At 41.5% G+C, this 21,102-nt stretch overlaps 1 protein-coding gene across 1 annotated transcript in view; it reads right to left on the reverse strand.

Moving 5' to 3' along the window:
• Positions 1 to 4,161: 4,161 nt before the first annotated feature.
• The window catches only part of LOC8030154 (BMP-binding endothelial regulator protein), a 251,568-nt gene continuing 234,627 nt past the window's right edge, over positions 4,162 to 21,102 (reverse strand). The window contains exons 11-16 of the mRNA XM_029971089.4: positions 19,931 to 20,118; positions 18,681 to 18,819; positions 12,867 to 13,039; positions 12,244 to 12,413; positions 11,472 to 11,602; positions 4,162 to 11,026 (exon numbers count right to left, since the gene is read on the reverse strand). Coding sequence (XP_029826949.2) covers positions 10,839 to 11,026; positions 11,472 to 11,602; positions 12,244 to 12,413; positions 12,867 to 13,039; positions 18,681 to 18,819; positions 19,931 to 20,118 — 989 coding nt within the window. The 3' untranslated portion in view covers positions 4,162 to 10,838. The remainder of the gene's footprint in view (positions 11,027 to 11,471; positions 11,603 to 12,243; positions 12,414 to 12,866; positions 13,040 to 18,680; positions 18,820 to 19,930; positions 20,119 to 21,102) is intronic.

Here is a 21,102-nt window from a genome sequence, read left to right on the forward strand (position 1 = left end):
TGACTTTACTATCCGGTGGTCACAGATCCAAAAGCAATCCAAAGCCCTTGGTCGTGTGTTCAGCGGCGCACGTTGGTTCGGCGTGTCCAGACTTGGTTGGGCGCTTCTGTTTCGACTAGTTTCGAGGCGAGAAGTGCAGCGTCTGTCTTTGTTGCACGTGCAATCGTAGCATTCCCCTGTTCGCGGTGGCTTCGCGGCAAATGGCGAACTCCAGACCTCAAAAGAGGTACTTTTTGGTGTTCCTGAAGTCCTACACGTCGGAATTCCCCCAAAAAGGAAGAAAAGTTTGGATTCTGTAGCACGTGCACGTCTGATGCAAGCGTTTCGCACGGTGGCAAGGCTGACGTTAAGCTGCACATCGCTTAGCGTAAACACCTTCCCCCCCACCTCGCGGCCGCGGGAGTTTTACGAATTTGAAAGTTCAGAGGTTGGCAGGTATGCATTGTATATGATGAAAAAGATGAAGTGAAGAAACAAACGACACAACAAAACCTGTAAAAGTTTTTTTTTTTTTTTTTGTTTCAACAACTGGTATGGTATGCATTGCCCCAGGTGTGATTGGAGGTGCATGAGTTATTTTCGGAAATTTCTGTGAATATTGGATAATGTCAAGTGGCTTGGTCAAATTCCTTTCCATTTTTCGCGTCTATCATCACTTCAAGAAGGGCGTCCACCCGAAACGTGTATACCTTCCTGTCTGCATATTTGTTCAAGTAGCACAACCATATATTTGCAATTTCGTGTTTAAGCTCATTCTGCTCGGCAGCGACCCCATTCTCGGATACTTCCTACTATCTTGCTGCCTCCATGTCCTCGTCCAACGCGAGTGTCAACTCCTCCGTTCCTTGTTTGTTTCCTGAACTCTATCCCCTACTGAACAATCCACCTCCCAGTTTCCATGGAGCTCCACACCCCCAGTTTTATCCCACGCTCCAAGCGCTCACGCTTACCCTCAAAATCGCAAAAGCTTCTAAACATGCTGCATTCCTAAAGTGTTGTTTCAGACATAGAGTCATCCCCAAGGGCTTCCGACTTCGCACCGAATTACACCTCCATGACCAACCCCTAAAAAAACAACTTGACAAAATCCTCGACAAAGCAGCCTTCCAGGTAATAAGGGCACATCTAAAATTCCACCTGAACCACTGCGCTCAGCTCCGTAATGAGCTTGCACGCACGAGGCCCACCCTGCAAGGTTTTGACAGTCCTCCTTTCCGTACAAACGCCCGCATCATCACTGATAAGATCCGGGCACTGAATGCTTTGCTCTATTCGAACCTGCAAACGACCAAATCCAACAAACTTCGCCCTTTCCTCCAACAAGGTTTGCATGAGCTTTTGAATCTTCCAAACACCCTAGTGGTGACCATTCCGGACGACCTACCTCTCACTTTACCCGAGCGCTCCTTGCTTTCCAAAGGTCTTTCTTTCGTTCCTAACCTCCAAAGGTCTCCTGACCCTTTCACTCTTCACGCGGAATCCGAGCATTTCTTGAGACGCCTTCTTCTAGATGCTCACTTCTCTAAAGAACCTTCTGCTTCTAGGTTTACACGCAGCATTTTCAAACTTATCAACCCCAAGCCTAATATCTGGACTCCCCCAGCGTCGAAGCACTCCGAGACAGACAATAGCATCTGCGCTTGCCGTAACATCCTACAACAGTCATCTTCGTCTCTGGTGTCCTTCGCTCGCAACATCAACCATGAACAAGAAATTGCCTTCCGCTCCCTTCAAAAACTTAACGACATAGTGATCATCAAACCGGCCGATAAAGGTGGTGCGATAGTGGTTTGGCGAAAAGACCTATACGGGGAGAAAGCCCATCGCCAACTTTCTGTTTCCAGCTTCTACGAACTCCTTCCGTGTGACCCCACCTACCAGTACCAAGGAATAATTAAATCCACAATTCAACATGCTATTGACTCAATACGTTGCCCTCTCCCGACCGCGGCCTTATTGTGAATCACCCCCAGCTCTCATCTTTCTATCTTCTGCCAAAAATACACAAGGTCGGCACCCCCAGTCACCCCATTGTTTCTGCCATCTCTTGCCCTACTGCCCGTATATCTGCTTTTGTGGACTCCATCCTGCAGCCTATCGTCCAGACTTTGCCTAGCTATATAAAAGACACCATGCATCTCCTCCAACAACCTCATACATTCACATCTAACTCCGACACCGTTCTCTTCACCATGGATGTTACCTTCCTTTACACTGTCATTACCCAGCAGGACGGCCTTCTGGCACTGCAACATTTTCTTGATCAGAGACAAAATCTGGACCCTCCCTCTCACATCATTATCCGCCTTGCAGAGCTGGTGCTAGTCCTTAACGCCTCCCAATTCGACGGCTCTTTCTTCTGTCAGAAATGTGGGGTTGCAATGGGCACAAAGATGGGCCCTTCTTTCGCTAACCTCTTTGTGGGGTATGTGGAAATGGCCCTCTTTGATTCCCTCCCCAATCCGCACCCCAATTTCTACGGCCGCTACATCGACGACATATTTGGCTTTGGGTCTCCCAGCGCCGTCGCCAACTTCACTCAGAGCCACTCGGAAGCGCACCCTTCTCTGAAATTCGCATCAGTTTCCCAATCTGTGACTTTCCTGGACCTCCGCATATTAGTGGACAAGGGCCTCTTTGAAACCTCCGTTCATTATAAACTCACCGATTCTCTCTACTCCGCCTGCCACCTTCGATCTCAAAAAGACTCCATTCCATTCTCACAGTTCCTCCGCCTGCGGTGCATATGCAACAACTTTGTCGACTTTAAAAACAAAGTGGCCGAAGTGATTTCCTTCTTCGTCGACCGGGGCTACCCTCTCCGTTTGCTCGAGACGGCTAAACGACGAGTCTTCGGCATTTCTATAGGCATGGCATTCTTTTCGCAAACCCCCGTCCTAAAGACAAAAAGAACCCCCTTATAGTTACGTACCACCCTAAAGTCCCAAAACTAGCACACAAACTCCTCTCTGCAACATCTCATCTGCACATCTCCCAACAAATTCCCAGGGCTCCTTCCATCGCTTACGCCGTCCACCGAACCTCCACACTCTTGTCAAAAGTAGCCTCAAGGCGAAAACCAACACAGACCCGGTTGGCATCATACCTGGCACCATGCCCTGTAATGTTCCCAAATGCCTGACTTGCAAGCACCTTGGCCCCCCGCAACAGCTTAAACTCAAAATTCCCGACAACCAGACCTGCAAGTCGGCCAATGTCATCTACGCCATTTCCTGCGCGAACTGCCCTGACGTTTTGTACTTCGGAGAGACTGACCGACGGCTGCACGAACGATTCCGTGAACACCGCCGTCTCATCACCCGAAGATTGTCAGGAAACCTTCCTTCAGAACAACAAACACGCGTAGCTGACCATTTCTCAACCGCCGGCCATACTGAGCTAAACATGCGCGCTTGGCGCACTCTTCGACTCAAATTCTCTTCTCTCTCTCTCCCTCCTTCAACATCTCGGCATCTCTTCCTTTCTGCATACCCAAACGTTTTTCATTGTTCCCACTGGCTGCACTTCTGGGTTGTCACCCCCCCCTCCCCCCCCCCTCCCCCCCAAAATAAAAAAAATAATAAAAAAGCTGCACATCTTGCACTTTTGGCTTTTACAGCACTGCAAGAAAACGGGATGCCAGAAGCATTATGTAAGCCAAACGAATGCCTGAATGCGAAACTCTGCAGAGGAACCTGTGTCCCATAAAGACAGCAGGACCATTGCATCCAGATTGGTGTTGTCTTCCAGAGGGCACAATCTTGATAATTTCTCTTGCTTAAAAAAAAAAAAAATGATAGAAGTCAAAGATGTTCCTTTTAGCATTGGCTGTTGAGCGAGACCTACCCGAATCATCTTAGTTGAGGCAACTGCAGCCTTGCACATTTAAAGTGTTTTAACACGCCCATACAATATGCAAATTTTGGAGCTTGCATGCCACCTGCATCGGTGGTATGCTGTATCCACATTCAACCTGTCCTCTGGAGAATTCGGGTACCTCTTGTCACATTTGGTGGTTTTATTTTGGATATACTATGGGTCTGCAGAGCTTTACAGGTGTTGGTGGTGCTACTTGTCAGCATGGAAGTCAAATCCCACAATTTTAGTTGCAGGTTTTTTTTTTTCTGCTTTTCTACATGCATATGAGAGAGAATATACAGCAACAGAGGAAGAATGCCTTTATTTCGTGGTGGCGGTAATCTGAAGGGCTCGGGTCTCATTTCCAATTTCTTGAAAAGTTTGCTCTTAGTATGGTACTGGAATTTTCGGACCGGTAATTACAAACATGAGTGCCAATGCAACTACCAAATTCTTGAAACATTCTGGATGGATGGTAACAGTGGGCTCTGGAATGTCATCTTTGTTGGGTTACACACTCTGCACAGATCGAGTGTAACAGTATAATTGGACGTCACGAAATTTGCATGGGAGTATAAAAAAGATGACTGCCAATGAAAGTAAAGAGGTTGCGTTTTTAGTGAATGTTTTCTCAATGCAATGTAATCACAAGTGAGTTCTGCACAACATTAAACCACAACATTCTTTATATCAACTATTATGTACATAAAGTGGCACTAACATTTGTGCAAGCTTTTGTTATTGAAGCATGAAGCAAGATGACACACCTCCTACATTAACAGTGCAGTTCTAAGTGGTCAGAGGGTAACACTGTCAAAGCAGGACTGTGTAAATGTAGAAGTATGCATGAAGCCATATGCTTCATTTCCCAAAGGGTCAATTTAAGATTAGTGTATTTTAACGGCAAATTATTTGTGCACATAGTTGTTGGAATTGCATCCCAAGAAATGTCAACTTGATAGCCAAATAACAGAGGCAGGCTATTCTATATTGTGTGCACAGTTTCAATAAAGACCAAGGATTTACAGTCCCAATGCTACAAGTGTGCAGGGTTTAGAATGTGAAATCATCCAAGGGTATACAAAGTCATACTCTACAAATATTTCCTGGCAAATTCTGTGACCACATAAAACAGACCCAGGATTATATTTCTTTTGTGAAGGAAAATGGTTATGCAACATGTTTAAAAATTTTACAAAACATACATGTGTGAAATAAGTTAAATGATTGAACAGTTAAGTACAATGCATATTATATCACAGGGTAAAATAATGCAGAAGTTGTGTCACATGCTAGTTTTGAGCAAATGAACATGACTCATCACTACCTCAATAATGGGTTTTGTAATGCCACTGGAGGACATTGGTTCCAACACTGGTGTAGAACAGAAGTAGAAATGATCAGCTCACTTGGAAAGAGAACAAATAGAAATGAGATGTTAACTCCATACAGTACCACCAAAATTAATGGAGCATAATATTTTTAGGTGCAGAAACAGAGGGTTGTGATAGATGTTGAAACTGCAAATGGCACACACATTGATAAAGCACAATGAGAGAGTAGTACTTGAATAAATTACACAATCACAACAATAATTACATGTGACAGTAGCAGTATGCATCATCAGATGTGCCTCACAACTGAAACTGTTTGAATTGTTTAAAAAAGAAAGATTTCCAAGTGTGAATCAGCAGGATTATTACAAGCAGCATGCAACTAATGTACTTAGTACCAATAACTAATAATTCCACAAGTTAACCACAACATGCAGAATAAAACTTTCTTAGTAGACAACAAATACAGCTCCATGTTATAATACTGAATCATCACAACAGCAAATGTCCAGGTAGACACGACACCAAGCACTTGAAGTGTGAAATCTATCTAGAAAGTACATATGTGCACGAAAGATTTATTTGTCATTCTTTACCATAAAACTAACAATAGTGCCATAATGCTAAGCCAACAGTCAATATATTGCTGAATTTAATAAACCATACTTAATCCGTGGCTTTAAGGAAACATTCCAGTTCTTTTGTTGTCGTTATCCCCCCAAAATGGCACGATTTTAGTGAATAGTAAAATGTGGAGCATGCGCCCATGTCGTAATAATCACCCACCCCTACTTTTAAGACCTTTGAATTATAAGTGGACATATCAAGTGCCCACAGCAGCAGACGCCCGAGTCCACCTGACCGAGCGAACCGAGACGCTCCTCCTCGTCAGCTGCTTCTCCGAACACGCCAGTGTAAAGCGGTGAAGCTTTATGCAATGCGTGTGTGCCAGTGCCGAGCGGGGAAGCTTGACACGAGAGCGCCGGTGCGAAGCAGGCTTGAGTAGAGCGTTGTGACTGCTTTAAAAATTAGGGGTTCCTCCAGGCCCCTCCTAAATTGTTCCTATACCATCCCGTTGGATCAAGCAAGGGCCTACTCTACCATATGGTCCTTCTACTTTTCTGCTCTTGGACCTAACAAGCTCCCGTGCCCCTTTTTGTTTTGTAATTATCTGCAACATTTTGGTGGGTGGTTGCTCGGTATTTTACAGATGTGCAATCTTTCACTGGTGACTGAAATCAACAAGTTAGCCTCCATTTCCTATGAAATATTTTATTACTCGCAACTTGAAACAGGCTAGTATTGAGGGAGATTTGATCTAGTAGATTGAGTAATGCTTTACTTTATTTTTGAACTGAACATTACGTAAAAGCAGTGAAAGCTATCTGAACAACTCGGTTGAATTTAATCGATTTGGAAGCGAGTTGAGTTGTGTGCGGTCACAATGCTTGCCATTGTGGATATTTGCCTTTATCAGATTAATTCTTTGATCATTGTAAAGTAAAGCATACTTCACTGAGAAAATGCTCTGTGGATGTTTTGATTTTTTGCCCACAAATAATTAAAAATTATTTTTAAAATTGTGTTTGTATTAGCAAAACAATATTGGGGTTTCGTAATTTATCCACAACTCTCCCTAATTCCTTCATAAAGGTCTTATTTACAAAAAAGCAATTCTGGGTTTACATTCTTCCAAAGATTGCCGAATCCAAATTGAGGAAATTTAGTAGTTCATATTTTTTCCCGTAACTTTCTTGATAGTGGCTTGTTTAACAATTATTCATGTGAAACACAAACACAACAACCCAATAAAATGTTCAACAGGATCAGCTACACAAGATATATGATTTGCATAGAAAAAAATTACTTCTGCATTGGACAAATTCTAGAGATATTATATTTTTGTTTTAAGTAAGTCCATGAGACTTTCATACTGTTAGAGAGTATTCTAATCACATTCAATTTGATCTGTATTGTTATACACTGGATGCTTTATTTAATGTGAAAATGCTACTTTCTGTTCTCTATTTCTAACACTTTCCTTGGGCTTATTTGTTATCTTTTGGTACTGCTCCTATTTTCAAGAAACACTATTTTGTGAAGATAGTGCATTGACTTGCATTTTAAATATCCAGTTACATGCTAATAAAACCACTGAGAATATATCAGGCATTGTAGAATCGAGGGAAGATTGAGTATGGTTAATTTTAGGTTGCAACGTGTATAAAGTAATAAAGAATGGCACTTTTGAAAGGCTAAATAGATAGATGACATAATTCAACAGATTTAAAATATTTCTCAGACCTGGAATAAGGTGTGCACCACTTGTGCACAATAGCTTCTTTTTTATATGAAGCAAGTGTCCTAAATTAATTAACAGTCACCTATTGTATAGTACAGCAATGTTTCATGGACAAAAGAGGAAAACTGAACTGTAACCAGCATTCAGTTTCATTTTGTTTGCTACTATACTATTTACTGTATCTGGGAATAACATATCCAATCTCAAACCGAATTCAGCTGCCTTGGCATGCTGCCAGCATTTCTGAAAGTCGTGAATTAAAAAAAATCTGGAGAAAAGAGGCGTTTAGCTCTAAATGTACGTTAGTTCATGCATTACAGCTACCAAAAGTATAGTGGCAAGCCCACAACAAACAAACAAACAAACAAACAAATAAAATAAACACAACATGACATTTAGAAACATGCTAAATTGAGTGAGTTAAGAGAACTAACTAAAAGGATGGACAAACAGAAATCTCAATTGTGTTCAGACTTCAGTTTGTCTGTCCTTTTAGAATCACCTGTATCAGCTTGCCTGACTTATTACTTTAAATGAGTCAGTTAATCAAAATCCCCAAAACACATCTAAAGTTTTGCACAGGGATTGCAAAATCTCAACCTGAATCACCATGAATTCAGAGTTGTCACTTTTTTTACTTGTACTGTTGGTCAACAGGTAATTTATTATTATTTTTTAATGTAGGCAGCTGATCACAAGAGAAACATACTCGATGCACATTGTTCTGAATGTGCATTCACAGTTCTAGGAAACTGCACATCAATAGTAAAGAGCAATATAAATGTATGTTAGAAGTTGAGTGGAATGGGACCAGGTGAGATTATTGTGTACTTATGCAGCTACTGATCAGATCTGTGCCTAAAATGGGAAAGAAAAATTTATGAGTGAATGAAGATGCAAGGAAAACAGATGACTTTCAAACAAAAAATACCATAATCTCACATGTTTTTACAATGCTACTATATACAATTTTAGTCGAACTGATGCAACTTTGAACAAACGTCACAGATAAAAAAGACGAGTACTTCAAAATAAAACAATAGAACAATGAAACAAATGATGAAGCTCAAACTGAATGCACACACTCAGAGTAAGGTACTAGAAACATGTAATGATATGAAGGATGATACAACGAAAACAAACTGCACACACAGCACTGCGAATACACATCTTTTTGACATACATAAATATGAACAGGCTCGGAACATGAGTCATCAGCTATGCAGCTCCGAGTCAATTGGACCAGAATGCTGATGCTGTGGGAACTGTGGTTCCTTAACACTTGCGAATGGGGTTTGTGTGGGCCACCGCTGCGGCCATATGGGCACTAGCGAAAGGAGAGGGCTGTACTCTGATGGGGTGGCCACCCTGTCCTCCTCTGGGTGGATTCCCTCGGACCCCTAAACAAAGAAGAGCGGACCCGTCTACTCCTGATTGGCTACTGAGCCCCGGTAAACCCAACAAAACCAGCGGGAGCCAAGGGATGGGAGATTCTCCTGGGAACTGACGGCGCATGCGAAGGTTACTACGAGCACGGCCAGCATCCCGGTGAGTGTTTTCCCCGTTGGACTCCTTTGTGGCCGACCGTTCGAACCGAGGACTATTCCGCTTCGACGGCGGCCGCCAGCGTACATAGTTGTTATTAGAGCAATAAACACGCAGTTAACATTACCAACGTGTGACTGGCGTTTGACTTGCACTCACAGAGCATAGCACGCTAGCTCTGTGAGCTCGCTGCGGAGTGGGATTTTCGAGGCCTAGGCCGCACAAGGAGAAACCCACAATGCCAATGTCTGAGCACCATCAGACTTGATTTTTTCACAGTTGACCTGGACACACCTTCGTTGAAATGATAGGAACCATACAACCGACTACGCTTGAACCTGCACGGCTTGAACATGCTAAATCCTTAGGCCTCAAGCTGAGATATGCCATGCCGTGCCAGTACAGTAAACAAGGCAGGCTTTTGAAATTTGCTATGCAGAATATGGGGCTTCCCTGGCATATCTGAAGGGGAAATATGTCTAATGATGGTCAGAAATAAAAGGAACTTGCCTATGTACTTGCACTACCTGTTTGGTTGACTGCTTTTTAGAAATGTAGGGCTCAAAGGGTATCATATCTTCAATATAAGCATCTTAGAGCTGGAATGGCACTTTCACCAACTGAATTTTAATAAATATTATACCAAATGTTTTTTCGTGGCTTTGGCCTTGGTGTTTACAAAATTGTGTTGTCTATATGTTCGACAGACTTCAGGATTTTGTAAAATATTGTGACCAATCTTATCTCCCAAGAACCCTATTGCACTGCCATAGTTCTAAATGCTAAACATACCCACTGTTTTCAAAGGACGTTACATTTTTTTAATCCTGTTATAGAAGGACCTTGTTAAAAATTGAGAAATGTGACTGTGTTTTTTTAAATAATTTCTTCCATGCCAAGTCAAGAATGACACATTTCATGAAGTGGTGTGATCTTGAGCACAAACTGTTCCTATACACATGTTCGAAAACAAATCAACCGTCAACAGGCTGCAATACTTATCCTCAGGCAACATGGGTGTTGGCAGAAAGGGTCAAAAATGGACCTTATCCCTCCCTTTAAATTGATGTGTACCTATATCTTTTTCTTTTTTTTTCATCACAACAATGTGTACCCAGTCTGAGACATGTTAGCAAATTATGGGAACTAAGACACCAAAAACTGGGATATCACTCATAAAAACGAAATGATGTTGGAATTTTCTTGTGCGGTATACTATACTCAGTCGACCCCTAAGCTGCCATTGCAGTAAGGGCTTCATTCTGGACGAATAAACTGGTGGCCTTGCAGCACATATCCACATTCTCCACCAGTACGCATACAGGGAAAGTGCACATACGTGGTGCAAAGACAATGCCCAACTGACCAAGCAAGGCTGTATCTCCTGGTCTACTGCTACTCGGGGGCAGACGGAGTATATCTCCGAATGACGACCGGTTTTTGGACTCGAGTTTCCGATTCCGTTTCTTGGTACTACTACTCTCCAAAATAAAACATTTTGTTTATGTGTGGCTGAGTTACCAGAGCTGCCATTTCCTCTGACCAAACAGTACCCAGGACAAATATCCTCCTAAAAAATGTGGAAGCCTGCCCCTTTTTCAATGACCCCAATGATTAACCATGGGTGGTTGCAACTGTTTGGAGCGCCAGGTCGACAAATGACCCCCAAGCTCGTGCACAAGCTCGGGCTCAGAAACGTGCTCGGAGGTAGGCTTGGCCGTGAGCTTGGCTTTGGGGGGCGGTGCCCATGGGGGCCGGCGGAAGCGGCTCTTTCGGGAGGGACCTCCCTGCCGCACAGATCAGGAGGTGGGCAGGGGGCACTCGCTGGGAAGCACGCAGCGGTCCCGGTGCCAAACCCGGCCCGGATTGCACTGGCAGCCTGGTTGGCACTTGCGTCGGCACGGCCGTGCCTGCTGGTAGTTCTTGCATGTGCGCCGGCACGGGGGTCCACAGGTGGTGTAGTAGGAGCTCCGTGGGCAATGCATGCCTATCGGAGAGGGAGAAAGCACAGTTGGTTGGTCTGGACATTGCCATCCAAACCAATGCCCAAAGGGAGGTGTTCCAAAACCTGACTTTTCCTTACAGGGGCGTCGGAAGTGGTTGGGAGATGGGAGGGGGTCCCCCCAAAATGTTTACTAGCAATGTCTGAAATGGCTGGGTAGGCGACCGCACCCCCTCCTGCACTCCCTGTTCCAATGCCACTGCGCTATTAGCATCAGGGAAACACAGTGGCTCCAATTTTAAGCAAGCTAGGGAGCAAGACCATGACTGGCTAAATTAGCCAAGAAGGGAATCCGAAGAATGATGTCTGGAATGGTAGCTGACATTTTTACATGAAATCTAGCCTCATCAAAATGTCAATTGCTGTCCTAGTATTTTCCAAGGATATCACAAACAATTCTAGCCTATGAAATTTGGCAAATTAATTTTACCTTGGCAGTTAGTTGAGTTCTTCCAGTTTATTTGAATTCCTGCTCTGCTACACTCTCTTGCATATGCGTTCAGAGAGTCGCAGTAACACTTGTCCGATGGCAGGCATTCACACATGTCCAACATGCAGGATCTAGCGTACCAAAAAAAACAAAAAACAAAAAAACATCATGTAATTACAGAACACTAGAGACAATCCTTTCATGCCTCCACTTTTGAGCTAATTCTTTGAGCAAACAATTCAGTCTTAAGGAATTATTGCGAAGCAGGTAAGATTATGAGCAGAGCCCCAGTAAACAACTGAGGAGTGGGCAGTTACACTCGGCTCTGGATGGACGGCAAGTGCCCAGCCATGATCAAATTTATTTTTCATATGCCCCCGACCTTTTGACTATTCCTTCCTCAATAGATATATAGACAGATAAGATAATGTGATATAATAAAGATGAAAGTCAACAATTACCATCTGTGCACTTGGCATACATATTTGACTTTCGGCTATATATTATGTAAAAAAGCAATACTGACCTTTATAAATCCTACAGTATATAATACAACACTTAGAGAGGATAGCTATATGAACAGCCCTACAAAAGGTATTGAGCAAAAATAAGTTTTATAGATGAGCAAGTTCAATATTAGTAATATTTCCAAAGTAAAATAGTTTAAAGTCCTTCATGCACTAAATCTAAATATAATTAAAATGAGTTATACAACATTCAGTCTTTACATTAAAAAAAAAAAAACAATTAGGAGTAACCAGTCACTAATTACCTGAAGTATGGAGTTGCTTCAACAGCCTTATGACAAAGCTTGAAAGAACCCTGCTTGATATTATTGCAGTTCTGCAGGTTTTGTAAACGCAAACTCCAGTCCTTGAGCCTGCAGTCCAGAGGATGGCTGGGTCTTTTAGGAGGTCTTAAGCATTTTTTTCGACGTCCAACCTGCCAAGTAGAGTAAAGGCTTTCAGTAAAATGCCACAGGATACAGAATGTCAACGAAATAAGAAAAAATTAACAATATAATGCTGGCCCCTAAAAAAAAACAAAAAAACTTAGCTTTTTTTTTTTAATAGAAACGAATGGAACGAACATCAGATTTTATTTACACATCTGACCCCGATATTTTGATTAAGACAATCAGTACTACACAACTTCTGTTGATGTTGGTACTTGACATTATTTGCTATATCTAATAGATGTTGATTTTTCGTTTTGTTACTCAGTCATTTTATTGACTTTTTGGTGTGCTCTTTAATGTGCATTTTGATGGGTATCCATGTACATCAATTAATTTAAAAACTCTTTTTGCTCTCACTCCTTACGTTATGTTCCAGCAGTACTGAAGTAATTTCAACGAATACACATAAATAAGTACATAACAAATGTAATGCGAACCAGCCATGAATTTCCAAATGCGTTCGGGTCCGTGAGACGAGTGCCATTCCTCGACATGAAGTCATCATCTTGTTTGTCATTGTAGTTGCCACAAAGGCCACACAACTTTCCCTTGTATGTAGGAGACACGGACACTTCCACATAGTTATCTCCATCCCAGACAACTTTGACTCCTGTCAAAGACAATGTAAAGAAAGATTTGTCATGAAACCATAAAAAATTATATACATAGTTTTTATATTTTTTCAGAAATTCGAATATATTAAAATGACAAGACTTAATAATGAGCAAGCCCAAGGAAAAAAAAAAAAAAAAAGAACGGAGAGAATGAAGAAACAAAACAAATCATTATGTTATGTTTAACTTTCAAATTCAGTAATTTTTTTAGCTTTTGGGAACAAATTTCGGAAAAATTGATTCTACTCTGAAGACCGCTTGGAATGAGCGATAAATGAATATATGGCAGCTACAGAAATCTCTTTTGTGACACTCACATAACCACTGATCTCTATGACAATTGATGGATCGCGCTTCCCCGCTCGGTCCTGCTGCGCGAGTGAAGCCACCGGACGGCCATCTTGCTCATAGGCGAATTGCGGTTTTGCTAGCGTTGCAGAGGTTGGCGGCAGCGTGCTGAAGACACGTTTTCTACTCGTTCGTCGTCATTCGCTGAAGAAGTTTTTTTAAGACCCTGTGTAAGCGTTGAGACTTAATAGTATTAATAATAATAATAATAATAATAGTAATAATGTTTATTTCCCATTCAACACAGGAATGGAGGAAGGAAAAAGCTGTTTAACAGCTTGTTGGAGCCCCCTGCTCCCTTACAGTTTCATATCACAAAGTGAAATACAAAACAACAGCAAAGTATCAACACTGTATAGAAATAAACTAGATTACAACCTATCGCACAAACCAATATATTCAATTCAAATAAGAAAATAAATCTTGCATTGTGACAGACATTACACCAAAGTTTTTGTTTAAGTGGAAATTTAGCAAAGTAGGTAGCATATACTTTAGAGACTGCATGGAATAGTTGTTATGGCAAAGAGGCACAGCCCAACGTGCCGCCGAACGAGTTGGATAAGAGGTAACATGTTCCCTTAGTTTGGAAAAGTTCGGCCAGAATATCCACGTTTCTTTTTTTTTTCCTGCCTTAAAGCGGACCACAAGTTTATACGCGTACACATCGAAAACACGCAATAAATAATATTTTTTCAAACAAACACTGGGTGCTTGAAATATAAGAAACATTCGCAATGAGGCGGACACATTTCTTTTGTAATGGATGTATTTTTTTGTAGATTTGAACTAGTGGTTGTACCCCATACCAGGTGGCATTAGTTTAAGTGGGATATAAATAGAGTTTGATATATAAGTAGTTTAAAGTTGTTTGGTAAAATAAAACGGTTTCGTGAGACTAATCCAATGACCCTGGACAATCTAGGACGCATATAGCTTACATGATCGTCCCAAGACAAATACTGGTTAAAAATAACGCCAAGACTCTTGAAATTCTCTACTATCTCTAACATTTGAATTTATTACGAGACTTTTCTTTATAATTTTTGGTTCAGAAGAGAATTGCTTTGGTTTTACCACTATTAATTTTAAGTCCGTCGTCTGATGTCCAATTTCGCAGCCCTGTTAAAGTATCATTTGCGCAGTTGATAAGTTCATCACTAGTCTTAGCCGAAAATAAAAGGGTTGTTTCATCTGCCTATATAACAAATTTAGCAAGAGGACCTATGTTAACAGTATCGTTAATATAAATGTTAAATAGCAAAGGTCCCAAAATAATCCCCTGTGGTACACCGGAGAAAACAGACCTTGTTTCAGATGAAAAGCTATTCAAATAGACAAACTGCTTACGATTACTCAAATATGACTGAAGCAACTTAAGCGCTTGACCCCGAATTCCATAAAGATTTTTTAGCAATAAGTTATAGTTTAGATAATCAAATGCTCTCGTAAAATCAATAAATACGGCTAAAGCCACGTGGTTTACTCAAAAATCTCTCAAAGAAATTATTTTTGTTCCAGCCATGCAAGATCTGTCGAATGATGCTTCATAAACCCAAATCGATATCATTAACAATTACACGATACTTATTCAAAAAAATTAGACAGACGAATACGTATAAGTTTTTCGAAGCCCTTATGAAAAACCGGCAAGACATAGATAGGTCTATAATTATTTATGTCGTTCTTCTCCCCCTTTTTATAACGTAAAGACACTAACTTTTTGCATAAGTTGCGGAAGCACCCCCAGTTGAAAAACATAGATTAAAAATGTAAGGAAGGGAGTGATCAGTGGTAAAACATATTTTACCGGCCGAATCTGCATACCATAGGCATCCCAACTATGGCTATTTTTTTTAATTTCATAAAGAGAGTAGACACCTCTTTATCAGCAACTGGCATTAAAAAAATGGAATCCCTAATTCTAAAAGTTATATTATCATATGCGGCATCTCTACAGTTAATTTGAGGCAAATCAACAAAAGTGTCATTAAGTGCGTTTGCCAACGACACGCCAGTTAATTAATCCCCTGCAGAAATGATGCGTTCTACACGATGGGAACATTTGCCCTCTATAACTGAATTTAAGTTCGTCCACATAAGGTCAGAACGACCTACAGTGTTTCCAAAGGATTCCTGATGATAACGCTCCCTTGCTTTTGTCAGGGCACTTGTCAGTTGATTACGGTACACGTGGAACTTTTTCGGAAACGCAGTGCCGCAGGAAAAAGGCACAACTCGTCGAAAGCAAGTTTTGCCGGTCTCGCAGCATCACCAAAGCTTCCTTGGCACGCAGAAGTGCTGCGTCTCTGTGCCTTCGCACGCTTGGATACCGATCAAGCTTTGGCGCCGTGTGAATGTGTTTTGCGAGCGCAATGTGCGTGAAGCCGTATGTGCCTCTGGAGCAGCGTTTTACTTTATTCGGGCGACTGTATTTGTAACTTGCTGCACTCGCAGTCCAGAAACGAGCTTGATCCAGCGTCCAGTGGACACGGAAGAGGGGGGGGAAGGAAGGTACGTCTTTTTTTCGTCGTTAGACGGTTTTCAGAACACCGCGCACAACAGCTCCTCATCACTGATCAGTGCTGGCTGATTATCAACCTACTTTATTGTACTTGACGTTTGCGCGCGGCTCGCCTATTTGTGTTTAGTCAACATATTGCACACGACCGTATGGGCAGCGCTTCAAAAAGTTTAATTCTCGCTCTCTTGTAGTTTTGCCTTCGAAAACCCTCCTTGCTCCACAAAGTAACTCTATTTGTGCTGCCATGTGATCCATTAGAGTAGATTTGAAAGATATCCATGGTTAGTAATGCCTAAGAGCAACCGTACAGATTGCTTTCCCCCCTTTAGTGATAACAAATCGCCGGAACAGCTGGACGATCCAGAACTCCGCGGCCGATACATGATGCAAACACATCTACGCGCTACACAACTGCAAAACTTTGCCGCGGCACCAATTCTTGATCGCTATCCAAGCGTGTGAAGGCACAGAGACGGAGCATTTCGGCGTGCCAAGGAAGCATTGATCATGCCGGCGAGACCGGCGAGGCTTGTTTTGTACGAGTTCTGCCTTATTTCCTGCGGCACTGCGCTTTCATAAAATTTTCCACGTGTTCTAAACGGAAAGTCTCAACGCTTACACAGGAAAGTTAAAAAAATTCTTCAGTGAATGACGACGAATGAGTAGAAAACGTGTCTTCAGCAAGCTGCCGCCAGCCTTTGCAACGCTAGCAAAACCGCAATTCGTCTACGCAAGACGGCCGTCTGGTCGCTTCGCTCGCGGGACCGGGAAACGCGATCTAGCAATTGTCATAGAGATCAGTGCACACAACAAAGATTTGTGTTCACCAATGTTGCAAAATATCAGACTTTGCGTTAACAGCGGATTACTGCACTAGCTAATATAGCTCCCTCACTTCCTCAAATAAACAAAGCAAAAGTCGCATGGTCACACCGCCACGCGGTAGACTTGTTTTGGTGTCCCACTTCGTAATTTTCGCGCTCAACTAATAGAATGAAGTGATCTCAATAATAAACTCTCTCGTTGGTCCCGCACTGCTCGTTAGAAATATGTTCAATTTTACTAGGCTTATGAACATTTTTAATTGCCATATATCGATCCAAATATTGTTATATTCAATTTCCTCTTCGATTTAAATATCAGATTCTTTCTAAATTCGTTTTCACCCCAAGAATTGTCGTAAAAAGGGTTCGGCTGCACGCACGGCGTCGCAAAGTTTCCTCTTTATGTGGCGAATGAACAGTACTTCCATGTGCAGTTAAGATCAGTTATTTAATATTTTATTCAAATTCACACTTTTCAAATAATCAAAAACACCAACAGAATAGTTTTTTTTTTGCATTAAATGTTTGAAAGGACTACTTCGTGCAACGCAAGAACTACGCTCACTATTTCTTTTAATCGGTGACAACGGGCGCTTGTAGCGTATGCTCCGTTGAGTGCGCTTTCCCCGTGGCTTTGATGCACTGTGGTAAAGTGCAGATGCCACTTTCCCGCAGCGCGCCCTCGCGAAGGGAAAGGCGCATCCTCCAGGCAAGTTTCGTGCGGGAACATCTTGAGTGTTAAAGCTTTGTTTTTGTCAATGTTACAAGGTTTGACTTTCTTCTAAAACATAAACAAAACACATTACGCTGCTTATTAACGTGTATGAGAGATTACGTTGTTTTGATGCGCCACGAACGTTGGGAGTAAATTTTCATTTGCCAAGTCTGGATATACACAATTAGGATACATAGAATGACTATGATATAATTTCCGATTCAAATTCAGATGATTATTTGTTTCGTTTATGCCAAGTGCATAATTTCATTTATTGTACGTTGCGTAGTGTTATGAGAGTTCAATCATATTTCTGAGGGACATACAACGTTCTTGATTGGGAATAACCTTTGTAATTCTGTTCCTATTTTTTGTTTCGTAAAACATAAAAAAAGATTTTTTATTGCAACATTGTTTGTATGCAGAATACAATTGGAGAATACTGCTAAGAAAGAAAAAGATTTTAAACCTTGGTAATAAGAAATTACATACTTTCCTCATAGGGGTTTTTACATTTTGCAAACATTATTCGATTCAATAATCAACATTATTCAGTTCAATTAAAAATTATATAGTTAAATAAGAATTATTTCACCAATTAAACATAATTTAGTTCAATAAAGATTATTAAAATGGGGTGACTATTTATTTTTTATGTGATTCGATATAAAGCTTAAATTTGCATATGCCCAACTTATACCTTTTGATACCGCTTCAGTGTGAAAAACATCAACAAACTCTTTCGTCTGATGTCTGATTAATTAGTATATTTTGTTTATTAAAATTCATACAGCAGCTATCGTGATATGGTAGTGGCTTGTGGTAGCAATTTTCAGAAACATATAATTATGCCCTCCTCTCTCTCCCTCTCTCTCTACCTCGAGAGAGAAATTGAAGTTGTGAATAGAGATTAAAAAAAAAAAGGGTTTTGAAGAAGCAGCCTACTGAAACTGGTCAGAACTCCCATGTTATTTGTGCGACATTTATATTTGTTTTATCTTTTTGAAGTTTTCCCAATACTCACAGTCGGAGTTGAACGAAACACTTTTTTTGTATACAAATCAAGTCACCCATGAAGAATACACTTTTCATGGTTCAACATCCCTACTACAATATTTATTATGTATTTGAATAAGAAACCATGGCAATTTCGCTAGACTTTATAGAGGTTTGCACTTTTATAGGAAAAGTAAGCAGAGCAGTCAAATTTTAATGCTTATTCTTACCTTTGTTTATTCTGACCACAATGTTGTGATCTTCCTGAAGAATATTGAGGACTCTCAACTTGACAAAGGGCAGTTTAATGCGTTCCTTCTTAATTCGTACTCGAAGAAACTGTCCTAGCTTAACCTTCATGTCTTTGACCTGGTTGGAAAAAAAATCACCAATGAGTTACAATATTTCTTTCACACGGAACACTGCGACTTAAAAAGAAAATGCTTCAGTTACATTAAAACATGAAACACAAGTCTCCAGAAAGAAAAAAAAAATTGGTCGGTGCATAGGTTTACTATGCTGCACACATTTGCGTAGAACTACGCCCTCAGCTGAAGAAACGTCCAGGAGGGGCTGCTACAGCATGACGATGTCGGGCGCACAAGAAGCCAATGCCCGTTGTTCGGAGTCTGGTAGAGGCAAATGTGCAGCCGCCCGCTCCGCCATCTCCGAGGCGCATATACGGAACGGCGTGCGATTGTTTTTAACGCTTTGCCGAGTCGCGCGAGAGAGTCGCGTGAACTGCCCGTGCCACAGAGCACGCGAGCTTGGCCGCTCGGCCGCTGTCACCGGCACCGGTGCTTTTCTTTTTTCTTTATGGTCTTAATCCTATAGTAACGCGAATTTATATCATCATGTATAAGAATAATATTCATTATGTGTTTTAGGTTTCAGACCCGTGTGTATGAGACTACCGACCGCTATCTGTTGCAGTGATCTCACTTACTAATGTTTGTAGCATTAAGTTATGTTTCCCTAAATGCAGCTATCTTGTGTATAGGAATGTGATCTCCAGAATATTTATATGCTTGTGTTATTTATTTTTGCTTTCTTTTTCTCTTTTTGGGTTTGCTATATTACTGCACTCCTGAGCAATGCACAAGGGTAGTGAGGTCTGGTCAGGTAAAGCTTTGTTTACCTTTTGCCTCCCCACCAACTAGCGATTATTATGAGCTGCCCGAACGGTGTCTCGCCGTTTCAATCAGAGAGGAGCGTGTCGCGTTGAAGCGAGCAAACGATCAAGCCGGCAGATAAAAAAGGACGTGCGTGCGCACTGCGCAATTCTCGACAGCAAGCAGCGCGGCCCTCCGGTGTTATCTGCGTTGCGTCACTTTCGTGACCAAGGTTTCGTGACATCGACCTCCCAACTTTGCAACCCCATCGAAGCGCGGAAAAAGACGTCAAAAGAAAAATAGCTATGAATCTATTTCGCAGAATTGACCATCGTAGTTAAGGTTGCAATCGATTAGCAACTACTCACCCGAATAACGACAGATTTCGTCCAGGAAAAGGATTTTGAGTACCGAACATCATTCCATACTTCAATGGAGAAGGTCCCACCACTGCAATCAGATGCTAAGACGTAGCGACAAGGGCCTTGGTAGTTGAAGATCTTTCCGTCAAATGTTTTGTAGTGAGGGTCTCCAAATACCGTGCAAATGCCATCCTCTGTAAAAACAAATTTTACCAATTTTAGTTAAATTTTGTAATGCCAAAAATCTTGTTTTCACATTCACCAAAAATTGCGTGCCTTACCGCAATTCTTCTTTTTGAAGGTAGTAAGTTTTGTAGGCTGGACCAAATTGAACGAGCTGTGCAAATCCATCGGGCATCGAGATATCCACGGATAAGTTTCGCGTTTTCGTCGCTCGATTCCGAAACTAGACGCAGAAAGAGGGTCGGAAGGGCCACCCACGATAATGCGTAGAAGAGTTACGTAGTTGTTTTGGGCACTGTCGAGATAACGACGACGTGCGCGAAATGATTGCGTCAGTCTTCTATGTATCAATGTCATTCTGGACGCAACGTCCGTTGCAATTCTGAGTTTCGGAATAGGAAAACTAAAACGCGAAAACTGATCGCTGAATATCCGTAAACGCGTTGCCTTTCGCAAACTGTTTCAATTAGTATAGCCTCTAATGACGACCGTCTTTAAAAATATAATTGCAACATGACGCATAAAACCATTAATTAAAAAGTTAATTTGTGACTGTTGTCCCCCTTTTGAACATGTGCCGAGCCCCATAAAACACGACGAAGACGGCATCCGTATAACTGTCAGCCCCTTTGATAATGTTTGTTCGAATTAAAAACGAACACCTTGTATATACCATCTGATACGCAGTCACTGGTAAGTAGTTTTGCGATTCTTATTTATCCGAGCGATTTCCGGAATTATGGCTCCAAAAAAGAAACTAATGTCCCTCCCTAGCCTTGGGTTAATTTTGTGACTTCTTTCTAGCACTTTCTCAATGCGCGTCGCGACAAAAAATAAAACGCCTTTCATAAAAAAAAAAAAAAAAACGAACCAGAGGGAGGGGCGATTTTTTTCTGGAATTCAAAACCACCAATCCCATACATAAGCAAAACAGCCTATTTGAAACCGCATAAAACACTGCGTAGAACTTAGAGTAGGTGACAAGTAAGTAGCAC

Source organism: Ixodes scapularis, unplaced genomic scaffold, assembly GCF_016920785.2.
Source record: "Ixodes scapularis isolate PalLabHiFi unplaced genomic scaffold, ASM1692078v2 PGA_scaffold9__187_contigs__length_104089568, whole genome shotgun sequence".
Lineage (NCBI taxonomy): Eukaryota > Metazoa > Arthropoda > Arachnida > Ixodida > Ixodidae > Ixodes > Ixodes scapularis.